At 34.8% G+C, this 14237-nt stretch overlaps 2 protein-coding genes and 1 pseudogene across 2 annotated transcripts in view; 2 read left to right on the top strand and 1 right to left on the bottom strand.

Moving 5' to 3' along the window:
* LOC138332544 (uncharacterized) overlaps positions 1–14237 on the top strand; it is a 58713-nt gene that overhangs the window by 40255 nt on the left and 4221 nt on the right. Inside the window, exons 4-6 of the mRNA XM_069280549.1 lie at positions 9478–9616; positions 12192–12259; positions 13213–13336. Coding sequence (XP_069136650.1) covers positions 9478–9616; positions 12192–12259; positions 13213–13336 — 331 coding nt within the window. The remainder of the gene's footprint in view (positions 1–9477; positions 9617–12191; positions 12260–13212; positions 13337–14237) is intronic.
* LOC138333167 (uncharacterized) lies at positions 701–5586 on the top strand. Its single transcript, XM_069281347.1, has 5 exons — positions 701–1517; positions 2134–2200; positions 2652–2721; positions 2977–3219; positions 3608–5586. Exons 3-5 carry the CDS (start codon positions 2665–2667, stop codon positions 4001–4003), a joined length of 696 nt encoding a protein of 231 aa, XP_069137448.1. The 5' UTR covers positions 701–1517; positions 2134–2200; positions 2652–2664; the 3' UTR covers positions 4004–5586.
* On the bottom strand, positions 5736–6935 carry LOC138333987 (uncharacterized; annotated as a pseudogene).

Here is a 14237-nt window from a genome sequence, read left to right on the forward strand (position 1 = left end):
AGCCTGGTAATTGTTTTTATACATAATATTTTATTAAAATCCCCCAAAAAATAAAACCATAAACATGAAACATATATATATATATATATATATATGGTGTAAAATGATCTTGCAATATCTATGGCACAGTATACTGCAATATCTTGTGAGTATGTGCACATGCATGACCAAAGAAATTCAATCAGGTAATTGAAACCCATAGTTTTAGTATTGTTCATGTGTTTATTCATAAATCCTATTTTCTTTTGTCAGATTCCAAAAAAGACCTGGAATTACAGAGGGATAAGCGACAGATGATGCAACTGCAACAAGGTACTAGCTGTTCCAATGAAAATGAAGAACACAATAACTTTTCTGATGATGAATCTGAGGAAGAAAATACTGCTTTGTCAACAAGTAAGTTTTTTGTGCCATGACATAATAAATTAAATTATTATATGAGTATAAGCATAATATATTCTCAGTCATTTCATGTAAATTATAATCCTGTGTATACCCACTTTCTTTGAAGTCAGGGACTACAGCTTTTAATCAAAGTGTACCTTGTATACATATGTACATTATATAATGGTTATTCTTATTGTTGTCACTAGCAACTCATTTTAAACAGATTTTGTAACAGGTACATGTTTATTGTTTAAGTTTATATCATGAGGATACCTCGAACAAGGTTGTGTTTGATGGTGCTAATTAAGGTCAAGGTTATATATATGTATGTATTGAAACAAAATGCAAGTTTACAATTATTTTTTGTTGGTTTTTCATCAGCAGTGGATGTTCAAATGATTTCATTATATATTTAAAATTTATCAATTGATATTTGCAGAAATGGTCAGAAAGCCACAAAAGGAGCAGAAAAATAGTTCAAGGAGTAAAAAACGTCACTGTGCCTGTGGAGATATCCAATAAAGAAGCACAAGAAGAGAAGTTGATCAGCAAAAAAAAAAAGAAGGAAATAGACCAAAAAAAGTTGGGGGAAGCAAATAAAGCCTTGCAACAAATCATTGAAAAAAGACGACAGGAGGGCAACGTGCAATCTGTGCATGATCCTGAGAAAGCAACATGTGAGCCAGATCTACAATCACCTGTGCCTGATGTGAACATTTCGCCTGTTGAACAGCCCATTCCTGTTCATGAACCTTACCAGGAGATAAATACCCATAACAGACAACCACAACAACAGCCCAGGTTTAACACTTCCTATACTAATGATCATTTCAATCAGGAGATGTTAACATCAACTAGTACCCATCAAATGCAACCAGCTACAGGGTATGGTTATAATTACTTATATCAACAGGATCCAACAGCAAGCACCTTCAGTTTGGCTCAATGACCTGCACAGTTTCTGGATTCATCCCCATACAGTACTTATCGACCATTACCCGACTACAACTATTCAACTCTATTGTCACACTCTGAACAATTGGCTGCCCTAGAAAAGGAAAATGCAGCTTTGAGAGCTGAAAATCAACAGCTGCGGCAAAAGTTAGATTCCATTGGTCAAAATGACTCTGGTAAGCATTTCTGTTTGTAGGACTATTATACTGATTTTCAAGTAAATTAAGAATATACCAGAATAACTTTGATGCCTGGCTCAGATTTCTCGAAACAAAAGTGCAGACTTAAGTCAAAACTTTAATTTTTCTCCTTATGTAACTTATAGGAAAACTTTACCAAGTTTGTTTCGAGAAATCGGAGCCTGGTTATTCAATTTAATCAACCAGTCAATTATATTATGTACAAAAGCATAATTAGCTCTATAGGGGCGTAGCCATAGTATATATTATATACATCCTTAACTTTTGAAAATACATACACATGCAACAAAAAATGTCTGGTTTTAGTTGGCAATGTGTGCACAACTTATATATTCAATGCATATTCACATGCTTTTTTGTATTTTATGTACGTCTATATTCACTTTTGTAAATTAAATGTAATATAAAGCGATTTAGAGTAATTTTGTGAATTATATAGGGTGCAATATTAATAGTGTATTTACTTTTTATAATATAACATTGTGCTGTGATATGTGTAAAACATATAAAGACTCAAGTCTTTATAGGAATGCATATACATATCAATATAATTATCTAAACAATAAAATGACTTTACTTTGATTGTTTACAGGCATTCAGGTTACACCAGGAAAGCTGAAATTCTTGAAGGATTTATATACAGACTTAGAAGATAAACAGTATGTATTTTATGCAAAATTGCTTCTTTTAGGATGTAATGATTTTTATTTTTTTTTCCTTTACATATAATATGCAGAATTAGATATGTTGGGGTATGTGAAAGTTTGGCACAATATGTCTATCGTCTATCAAATTTACTTGCTTTCTCCCACTCGAAATAACCAGCTAACAGATGTCTTATTAAAGGTGATAGTCTTCAGTTGCCTATATTCTTGTAGCCTACCATTGATTTGATCGGATCTGGATTGTGACTGTCATATTGGAATTTGACAGTTGAAATTTCATTTTCATTTTTTAGTTAATATTTCTCATTGTTCTTCTATAGATTTGTTCTTAAAGAAACTTCATATAAGTGTATGCAGGATCCACTTGTTATCAAATTAAATCAAACATATCCTGTCCTGTGGTACTCTTCGTATAGTTTAATATTTTCTTCTTTTTTTTTCCCAGTCGGATTAAGAACATGAACAGAACTAGTTCTAAAGATGATGCAGCTTCTTACCATTATTCAACTCCAGAGGTACATATATATGCTCATCTCTATTCTGATCACTGTTACCATGTGTGGTTATTTTGTACACCTTGAGGGAGAAAGAAATCAAAACCATTTCAGAAATATAATTAATTACTGTTATTTAGGTTTACTGCCTATTGCTTGCTTTTACTAATGACATGGCATGGCAAGATATATACCAGGTATCTTGGATTGTGTTTTATGGTATGTATCTATATTCATGAGTATAAAGTAATTAGCTTAAAATACTTTTATTCCTAGGAATCTATGTCCAGCCTGCCATTGTTGGTTAAGCCAAAGCCATCAAGATCACTCTTCAAAAACACAGTAACCTCAGCACTTGGAGCACTACCAAGTTCTGTAACCATTACCGAGCAACCAAGTTCTCCTCTGGCTGTTAGAGTACCAGAAGTACCAACCAATACAGGTGACAGAAATGAATCTGAAAATGGCTACGAGAGAAGCTCAAGTACGTCTTTAGCACCATGGGAGGAAGCAGTGACTGTAAGTGCAATAATCTATCCTTTAATAAGGGCATTGGAGATAAAGGTGTCTTGAAGTTATTATACTATAATCAATATATCCTTGATGTTCATAACTTTGATTTAGGCTGATAACTATGGTATTAATTGACCAATTTACACGAGACTTGGTCAAGATGTTCACGTCACAAAAATACACACAGATGAAAAGTAAAAGCTAAGGGTCAATATCATACGGTCAAAGTTTGGATTATGTCCTTGTCAAAGCATCAATTACATCTTTCAATGATACTTAATAGTGTGTTTCATTAGTGACTGGTAAATGTAGTCTGTGATAATTCGTGATAAAATCATCTCTTATCAATCATTTGCTTTGGATTTTTAGATGTTTCATTTGAATTTATTTATAGGCAAATGGTGCTCCTAAAATAAGACTGATACCAGATGTTGAAGTCTATCTGACACCTCAACAGTTGGCACAAGTTGTCCAGAAGGCAGGGAATAATCCCCGAAAACTTGTGATAAATTTATTAGAAGTTTTCTTTTCTAAAGAAACACTGGCAGTGTCAAGTGCCAAAGGACAGCGGTCTGCCCACAACAACAAATCTGCAGAAAAGACAAGTGCTTTACCACCAGCAGTTGTGACAGCAATCAAGGGGTACACAATCAAACACCTGAAAAAACCCACAGGCCAATGTTCACTGTCTGATGCAGTGATGAACGATGTTATTAATTCCAAATGTGCAACTGCCCGCAGGGCTATACTAAAAGCTTGTCCAAGAAATTCTGAGGACAATTTGAATTAACATTAGGGATCAATCTAGCTCTGATCTATTACCGTTTATGGGTAAATTTCCCATCAAGGAATGAATTCCCCGCTGGCCTAAAAATTCCCCCTGAAGATTTAAAAAAAATTCCCCATTTGAAGCTAAAAAATGATCGGTTTTGTAACACAATTTCCCCTGTGACTTATTTTTTAGACTTTTGTTTGCAAATTTCTTCATATTTATCATACAGCTACTGCATATCTTATGATAAACTAAAAATTTTCATTATTGAGCTTAAAATATTGCTATACTAAATCTAAAAATAAATTGAGTTTTTTTTACAGTACTTTTTTGTCAAAATGAATGTAATTTTGGACGAAAAGAAGAAGATTCAAATTCCCCTATATTTCGCCAAACTTTTCCCCTATTTTGAAAAACGATAGGTTCCCCCAAAACCTAGATTGATCCCTGAGTTACATTTAACTGTACTACAAATGAATTATTTTTGAATGTGTTTACAATGTGTACAAATTATAAATTCATTGACAATCTTGTTTGTAAAAATTCTGATCATTTACTCTAGTCTTTTGTCACATACCACATCAAGTTAATAACAGTTTTTTAGGCTTCTTACCAGGTAATCATGATGTTTTCTGTGTCATTAAATTTGATAGGGTTGTTGCCTTTTGTATTTCTTAGCATTTTACTCTTCCAATCCTGTTTGGATGTCTTCTAAATTTTAAATTATGAAGTATTGATTTTTATGGAGTGCTGTTTTATGTATTTAAAAGCAGGTTTTTCATTTGTTTATGCCATAACTATGCATGCTTCACCATGGAAATCCAAATTCCATAGCAGTTGGTAATCGTTTTACAGTGTGTAAACACCTATATATATATAGCTACAGCGGCTCTGAATGGTCAACTCCAAGATCTCTTGAGTCCGATTGACTCTCAACTTCAGGCTTCTTTTCATAGCACATTTTCTTTAAAATACCATTGTAATACTGTTTAATAGGTAGTTGCTTATTCAAAGTATTAAACAATAGGATATTTGTTCTATTTAGGTACTATATTTTTATGGTGGAAATTGAAGATATCACTGCATATTGTATTGTATCGTGGAAAGTTTCCCTGAAGGAAGACGAGGAAATGGTCACCACGGTATAAATATAGAGTTAAAGTTATGTGATAAATAAGTTCCCCAACACGCGAGTGTTGTTTATCATGTTTTATCTAAACTCTCGTTAGCTAAAGCTCTTGTCTTTTCAAAATTTTAAAATTAACTAACTCAAGTTTGATAATCATGATAAACAACAGTCACTTGTTGGGGAGTCTCTATTTCTATTACGTATTTCGGAACTTTTCTGATTTTAAAATTCCTTTTTGAAATGGCCATTAAACTCGACATTTCTGATTTCATTTACATATTTTTAAGAATTGTAATACTATATTAAGCATTTCACTGAGGCAGCATGTAATTTAATGCCCCATTGGTTGTCTTGTAATTATTAATGAGTATATTGATTTTTACTTAAAAATTCTATGTTCATTGTAAATAGTTTATCTATCAGAAATATGCAAAAGTTCCATCTGTATTGTTTCTTAATAAGAAGTTCAAGAAATATAATACTAAGTATTTTTAATGGATGTTTTTTTCTTTTTATTTAATTAATTTTTTTTATGTAGGATTAAAATCTGGGTGCAAGCTTGCGGCTGTACAGGGGAAAGCTTGCTGTAAGCTTGCGGCTTGCACGGAGGCAAGCTTGCTGTTAGCTTGCGGCTGTACAGGGGTAAGCCTTGCGGTAGCCTACTGCCCACAGGGATGCCATGCATCTGAGGGCTGTGCTGGTTTGTTGTGGCGGGGGGCTGGGTGTGGACGCTGTTTTTGTTACATTGCGAAAAGAATGTGGCTCCCCGCATGTTTTACAGGTATGTTTAAAACTACACTGTGATCTGTTACAAAACCCTTTTTTTTGAAAGGCAAAGCAAACCCTGTCCTGTGACTGACTTTGCTGGTTATTGTGGTTCTGAGAACCTTGACCCTTCCGATTTATATTGTAAGTCATTGCCTCTAAAAACAACTCCTGGTTGACCACCTCAAAAGGTAGTTGTTGTGGAACTGCTTGTCTCCACTTTCTAAAGTTAATATCATAGGCGATAGCCGCCTGATCTCCCGCCTTCCTTGATATCTGCTGAATAGTACTGGCGTACTTCATTAGAGGGCCAGCCAATTCCGGCTTAGCTTGTGTTAAAATTGGAATGCCGATGTCCAATGATCCAAATTTTTTATCGTCAATGGTTTGGTTTTAGGAACCAAAGCTAGGGAATTGGCCTGAATAGTGATATCAAATTTTTCAGGACCTTTGTTGTGCGATAATGCACCAAACTCTACAAATTGATCTGCCCAGATTTTTTGTTTTACCCTAAGATCAACATGAACATCCAGGGGGCAGGAGATAGAAGATACATTGGTTGAACTACCTAAACCTAGAGCTGGTGTACCTGTGATGTCTATAATTCCCTGCTCCACCATTGGATGATGCTCCTGTTGAGTGTTGTTGGGGTCTGATGCTATCAGTTGTCCTGCCTGCATGGTTGTAGACATGTTAGCGTTAATGTTGTTTAATGCAGGATTCTGGTTGATATTGGAGGACTGGCTAACTGTAGGTGACACTACCGGCCCCTGTTCCAATTGAGCTGCAAACCGGCAGCAGCTGTAGGAGCTGTCCGCATGACCAACCCCTCGGCCTTCATCCGATCTAGCAGTTCGGTCACTATGGCCGAAATTGGTGGTACACTGGCATGTGTCGTGGCCACGTTCTGAGATTCTGGGCCTGGGGTTGTCTGCTCTGTTGTAGTTGCAACTTCCTGTGATGTATGTTGACTCTGTGGTCTATTGGTTGCTATCAGCGAAGGTTGCAGTGCCGTTGCTCGTTTACGCCTTGTAGGTGGCATGATTCCAGTTTTACCTCGTTGGAATAAATAAAAGAAAAACGGTGATTAAAACGGTTTTTATAACACAAAAACCTGCAATAATATCAAACTAAACAAACGAAACAGTACTGAAAAAAACACTTAAAATACTGCCAAAATTGTACTTGTCAGCCGAAGCTTGCCATACTTAGCGTGATAATGAGAAAACCAACCGGAAACATGCCAAAACAATGATGTTTAGCCTAGACTAAACCCACCTATGGTAATAAGGCATAATACCTAGTGAGAAAATTTTCATTCAGCCAAAACAATGGTGTCTAAATTAGACCCACCTATGGCAAACTGGTAACATACACCAGAACTGTGTTCTGACACTACCGAGCAACTATCTCATTTCGCCACCAACCTGGTTTTTACGGCCACACACACTTGTACATGGGCAAACTACTACAGCGCTACTACACATGTGAACTCCACAGCGAGCGTCTAAAAATAGCCTCGCTAAGTCACTGTAAACAAAGGAAGTGCGCTCTATAAGATGTGCACTGACCATACTCAACAGACAACGTGTTGACAAAACAAAGTGTAAAATTCAGTACCTTCAAACCGACATAGGCTTAGATAACCAGTGTGTACTTACTTCTTAACATCGACGATGCATAGCACAATAACTGCCCCTCTAACACTTTGTACATATTTGGGGACGCCATGTTGCCGATTCAAATGAACCCCATCTGGATGAAAAATGTCTGCCACACACTGTTTTTAAACCCCGATGTTTATGGTAAGAATATATCGTATACCAGTCACAGCAGCCTTTATCTCTCTATTCACAACACAAACTCGTTCATTGTAATCCTCCAAAGAAATGTCATTTACGAAACAGTAGTTGCATAACGCATACGTGTCTGACCCCAAAACCAGCTACTATCCACTCTGCTACAGAAACAATGTCCTTTGCAATTCGAATAGGGTCTGAACCCACACAGTCCACATTGTTGCCGCCTATCTGCAAAACAACTGCATCTGGCCGTGTCTCGGACAAATGATTCACAAACAATCTAGAGGTAATGTCACACACTTTGCCGCCCCCTTTTCCCAGCATTCTAACTGAAATCTCAGCAGCTCTCAAGTTCAAATTATTCCAGCGATTACCTGGCCTCAAAACTTCATCATTTAGCCTCTGGACAAAGCTATGTCCCAACACTGACACCTGAACTACCATACTGTAACCCCAAAGGTAAACACAATCGCTGAACTATGAACTCTGAAAAGGGGATTCTTACCTATGGCCTCTGTGCTGATATCTGAAGTGACGCTAACTGCAGTCACGTGATCAAAATTCATGTGATCAAACGGTAAAGAGGCTAGATCCTATACAGAGTACCAACGGAAAGAAATCCTTCCGCGAAGAAAAGAGTGCAATATAAACATGTAAAAATACAACATTACATATGTAATCCACATCATAAATGTAATTAAATTGACTTTGTATTTAATTATGATTTTCAACGATGTCAGAATAATCTGCTGTTACATCATTTTAGTCAGCAACATATGGATGAAGGCAACAAGTTTAAAGTGATCAACTGCAGACTCCAATAAAACACGAAACATACAAGAATGTTTTTATTTGTAAAACTTAAGCATGAAGATTTTGGATATTTATCACATATACATAGAGATTCATAAAATCTCTTACCTGTAAGTGATTAAGATCGGGTTATCTCAGACGAGGGTTAAGATTTTGTGACATAATCCCAACCGAGGCGGGGATGTTACAAAATCTTAGCCCGAGACTGAGATACCCGATCTCGATCACTTAAAGGTAAGAGATTTTTTTCTCGCGCCTCTAAGATATAATAAAACCCATATATATACGCGTTCAGAGTGTAATATTATCCTGTCTTGTGCCTCCTGGTTCTAAGCCGATTAACCATTTCATCCAGGCTTCGAATTAGTCATTCCTCATAAAACTATAGTTCGGTTACATCAAAGAAAAACAATATGATTAATCGGTACATACTGTTTTAATAATTAAAAACAACAACCAAACAATGCTTGGTAAATGACTGAATGCACATATTTCTAATAATATTGATAATCTTAAGCGTATGATGTCACCGATTCGAGGGTATGACGTCACATGCGCAGACTGTTACATAAATGGCGTAAAATTCCACCAAAAATCAAGGTACCAGACAGATCGGACGAGATAGGAAAATCTAGCACTGGGTATCATGTGAGATTTTCCTGTCGGAGGTGCGAGAAAAAACTACTCTTGGAAAAAGAATACTTAAAATATTTGTTGTGATAATGTATCAATCCGTCAACTTTAGTATAGTCTCTTAGGTGGTAATATCATATAAAAATCATATAATGAAACAGTTATCAACCTCTTTTCATGTTGATACAGTGATTTTTATCAACCTGAGCAAGTAACATTTCCCAAGGCCACAGGAGAATCTTAATAACTGGTCAATAATTGTATCAAATAGTACAGAATTAATCATAAGTATAACTGATGAATGGTATCATTGAAATATTTTTCACTTAATTCCATTATTTAATTTTCAGGATGCATTGACAGTAGATTCGACACAATATGTGAATTCCCTGTCACTGTCTTGTGTGGAGCAGGTGACAGATATGTTTTTCCTTATGATAAAAATTCAAAGAGTCCCACTACATAGACTTACAAGCTTTTCTTTGACAGGTATGTTATTATTGTATATTTTTGCATTCTCTCTCATCTGAATAAAATTTGAATGCTGTAAAGTTGAAACAATTTTTAGGCTTTGGTAAAACACGTTATGATCACCTATAAACTAATCCATTGTTATAACATAAAGATTTTCAATTCCTCATCAAGGTTCCTATCAGATGTTTGTAATATATGCATATTTGTATAACAAATGTATAACAAAATAATTTCACCCCTATCCCTCAGAAGTTCGTTATATATATATGCCTATAATAAAATAATTTCACTCCCCCATTCCTTAAAAGTTTATTACATATGCTTAGAATAATATCATTTCATCCCCATCCCTCAGAAGTTTGTTATATAAATGTTTATAACAAAATAATTTCACCTCCCTTCCCTCAGAAGTTTGTTATATAAATGTTTATAACACAATAATTTCACCCCCCATCCCTCAGAAGTTTGTTATATAAATGTTTTATAACACAATAATTTCATCCCCATCCCTCAGAAGTTTGTTATATATATGTTTATAACAAAATAATTTCACCCCCCATCCCTCAGAAGTTTGTTATATAAATGTTTATAACACAATAATTTCACCCCCCATCCCTCAGAAGTTTGTTATATAAATGTTTATAACACAATAATTTCACCTCCCTTCCCTCAGAAGTTTGTTATATAAATGTTTATAAATGTTATAACACAATAATTTCACCCCCCATCCCTCAGAAGTTTGTTATATAAATGTTTATAACACAATAATTTCATCCCCCATCCCTCAGAAGTTTGTTATATATAAATGTTTATAACAAAATAATTTCACCTCCCTTCCCTCAGAAGTTTGTTATATATATGTTTATAACACAATAATTTCACCCCCCATCCCTCAGAAGTTTGTTATATAAATGTTTATAACACAATAATTTCACCCCCCATCCCTCAGAAGTTTGTTATATATATGTTTATAACACAATAATTTCACCCCCCATCCCTCAGAAGTTTGTTATATAAATGTTTATAACACAATAATTTCACCCCCCATCCCTCAGAAGTTTGTTATATAAATGTTTATAACAAAATAATTTCATCCCCATCCCTCAGAAGTTTGTTATATAATGTTTATAACAAATAATTTCACCCCCATCCCTCAGAAGTTTGTTATATATATTTTTATAACAAAATAATTTCACCCCCATTCACCCCCACTTATATCCCCCAGATGTTTGTTGTAAATATGCTTATAAAATATTTTTATATTGATAGTACTGGCAGGTTTTGACATTATGAGCATCCTACCCCATTTCCTATATCTACCCCGTATCTTAGTTGATTAAATTAATAGATTACATGTTATACATATGTCAACAGCATAAATTAGTTGTATCTGCTGGCTGGTGTAGTTGAAAGATTTTCAAGGAAAGGAATGGCTTCGAGTGGATCTTCAGTGCAATGTTTTCTATGGAATGTGTATAATGGACAACGTTTTAAGGAAGTAACCGATCGGTGTTTCCCAGCCAGTCAGATAACTATGTATACAATTATCATTTTTACAAATAATTATAACTTAATAAATAACTATTCTCCTCTCCTATACTCCTCTATATTTCCCCTTTCTCCTTCATTCTTAAAATAGAAAATATATTGATTCATATTATATATATGTATTGTCTTCATTGCTGTCCATTATGTATATATTCATATCATGTATTCGGGAGAGGACGTTACTAAGTTGGCAAAACTTGTGTCCAATCCCTGTTGTCAATAATTTACGACAATAAAAATATGTTTAAAATCAAAAATGCTTATAAAAACAAAATAATTTCACCCCCATCCCTCTGAAGTTTGTTATATATATGTTTATAGCAAAATAATTTCACCCTCCCACCCCCAGAAGTTTGTTATATATATGTTTATAGCAAAATAATTTCACCCTCCCACCCCTAGAAGTTTGTTATATATATGTTTATAGCAAAATGATTTTAACCTCCCCCCATCCCCCAGAAGTTTGTTATATATATGTTTATAGCAAAATGATTTTAATACCCCCATCCCCCAGAAGTTTGTTATATATATGTTTATAGCAAAATAATTTCACCCTCCCACCCCCAGAAGTTTGTTATATATATGTTTATAGCAAAATGATTTTAACCCCCCATCCCCCAGAAGTTTGTTATATATATGTTTATAGCAAAATTAATTTAATCCCCCCATCCCCCAGAAGTTTGTTATATATATGTTTATAGCAAAATTAATTTAATCCCCCCATCCCCCAGAAGTTTGTTATATATATGTTTATAGCAAAATTAATTTAATCCCCCCATCCCCCAGAAGTTTGTTATATATATGTTTATAGCAAAATTAATTTAATCCCCCCATCCCCCAGAAGTTTGTTATATATATGCTCATAACAAAATAATTCAATCCCCCATCCCCCAGAAGTTTGTTATAACTGTGTTTTACTTTACTTTTAATTAAAATGACTGAATTGATCATTATTATCCAAGTTCGCATCTTATTAGTGATACTAAATTGTTGCAAAAAAAGCATTTTATTTGAATTCTGACACAGTAGATTTAACTTTCAGGGAATGCATTTGTCTCTGACGAGGGCATCAACTGGCTGTTAAAAACTTCAGGCTTCAAAGCTCAGGAAGTGAGTAAACAACATTTTTTTTACTTGTTTCTTGTAATTTCAATACAAATAATGTCATTGAAATTTTTATCTTCCTATTCAGCAAAAAAAACACATAATTATTTCGCATACCTTAAGACCATCTTTGATACTCCAGGGGTTACTATCACTGACATTATATCCCTCATAGAAAAACTAGAGGCAGTTCAGTAGAAAATATCTGACCAATAACAGGCCTGCAGAGACTTCCTTTGAAGATTACAGAGAGAGCGACGCCCAACTTATGGCAACACAGTCAATTACAATGTACCGCAATATACAATTCCTTTGATGTACAGTATTCGAGGTAATTAGTGCTCCTCCCCCTATAAGCGCCCCTCCCCTTTTCTAGAGAAGAGTTGAAGTTATATAAACGCCCAATCCTATTGATTTAACAATGTCTTACAACATGTGATACCTCTGATATCAGCATTGTATCCCATATTACATGAACCTGCATGTCTTTTACATGTGACTCGTGACATGATAATGCATCTCAAAGGATAAAAGACATATGCATGGCTCATTAATAAACGCCCCTTTGTTACAATTATTTAAGCCTCCTGAGCACTATATACGGTGAATACGGTACATCAAATGATCATGTTACCTGTGTCTTCTGGTGCCTTCAATTTTACTATGAAATAGTCCAGGGGTGGATATGATGTCAGTGATAGTTACCCCTAGAATATCAAGGATGTCTAAAGACATACTGTTAAACAACCTTCTTTGGTGTGTGATTTAGTTTTGCATTCCATGATCAAAATAATTTATAAAATTATAAAATAATTCTTCGCTCACTTCAAACTTGAATACCTAATAAGTTAAATTATAGATAAGATGAAGAAAGATTAACATTCTAATTCTGTAAAAGATTTTAGTTTGATTTAGATTAATTGAAGTATTATATTCATTCTAATATTTTTTGTTTTCAGATTTCATTCAAAGGATGTATAAACTTAACCCACAAAAGTCTATACGCTATCCTAAACATGGCCATTAAGCCTACAAAAATAGACCTGTCATTTACTGGAGTATCCACGGTTCAAACAATGCCATGTGAGTCTTGACTTACCCAACTCTTAACTACCTGTTAACCTCTAGTTTTATTTCACAGACAACCTATAGAATATGACAGATTGTATGTGTTAGTTATTTGGACCAGAAATTTAGACAAAACAATTAAGTGACTTGATAATTTATATAGCATAACCATGAAATAAATTGTCGAAAATGTCATCAATATTGATGTGAAGTTAAAGGACCAATAATCATGGCATAGAGAAAGCTCTTCTAAGACTAATATTACATCCTTCTCTTTTGTATGTGGGAGAAAAATACCCATACCTTAAGGGTGTGCCCATGAAATTTCATCCCTCAGGGTAATTCATGAATTGTCAAACTCTCAGCAAGCTTCTGGTTTCAATTTCATTGTCTTTCCCCAAAGACAATAGAATTTTATAAGTGATCTGTTTAATTATCTATTCCTACCCCAAGAATGTAAAATCTGGGTCCTCCATAGAAAGTGAAATCTGTGTCACCCCTAGGATGTGAAATCTGTGTCACCACCTAGGATATGAAATCTTTGTTGCCCCTAGGTTGTGAAATCTGTGTCACCCCTATGATGTGAAAACTGTGTTGCCCTTAGGATGTGAAATCTGTGTCCCCCACCCCTTAGGATGTTAAATGTCTGTCAACCCCTCAGGATGTGAAATATGTGTCATCTCGTTGGATATGAAATCTATGTCACTCTTTAGGAAGTGAAATCATCCCTAGAAATTGAAATCTATGGAAGCCCTAGAATGTGAAATCTGTGTCACCCCTAGGATATTAAATCTGTGTCATCTCTTAGAATAATAAAATCTGTTACCTGTAAGTGATCGAGATCGGGTTATCTCAGTCGAGGGCTAAGATTTTGTAACATAATCCCAACCGAGGCGATAGCCGAGGTTGGGATGTT

Source organism: Argopecten irradians, chromosome 10, assembly GCF_041381155.1.
Source record: "Argopecten irradians isolate NY chromosome 10, Ai_NY, whole genome shotgun sequence".
Taxonomy (NCBI): Eukaryota; Metazoa; Mollusca; class Bivalvia; order Pectinida; family Pectinidae; genus Argopecten; species Argopecten irradians.

What these genes read in the sequence shown, in the direction of transcription:
- LOC138333167 (XM_069281347.1), top strand. Translation starts at nt 2,665, where the DNA reads ATGAACAGAACTAGTTCTAAAGATGATGCAGCTTCTTACCATTATTCA. An exon ending in ACCATTATTCAACTCCAGAG is followed by an intron (nt 2,722 to 2,976) that starts GTACATATATAT and finishes TTTTATTCCTAG; the next exon opens with GAATCTATGTCCAGCCTGCC. An exon ending in CATGGGAGGAAGCAGTGACT is followed by an intron (nt 3,220 to 3,607) that starts GTAAGTGCAATA and finishes ATTTATTTATAG; the next exon opens with GCAAATGGTGCTCCTAAAAT.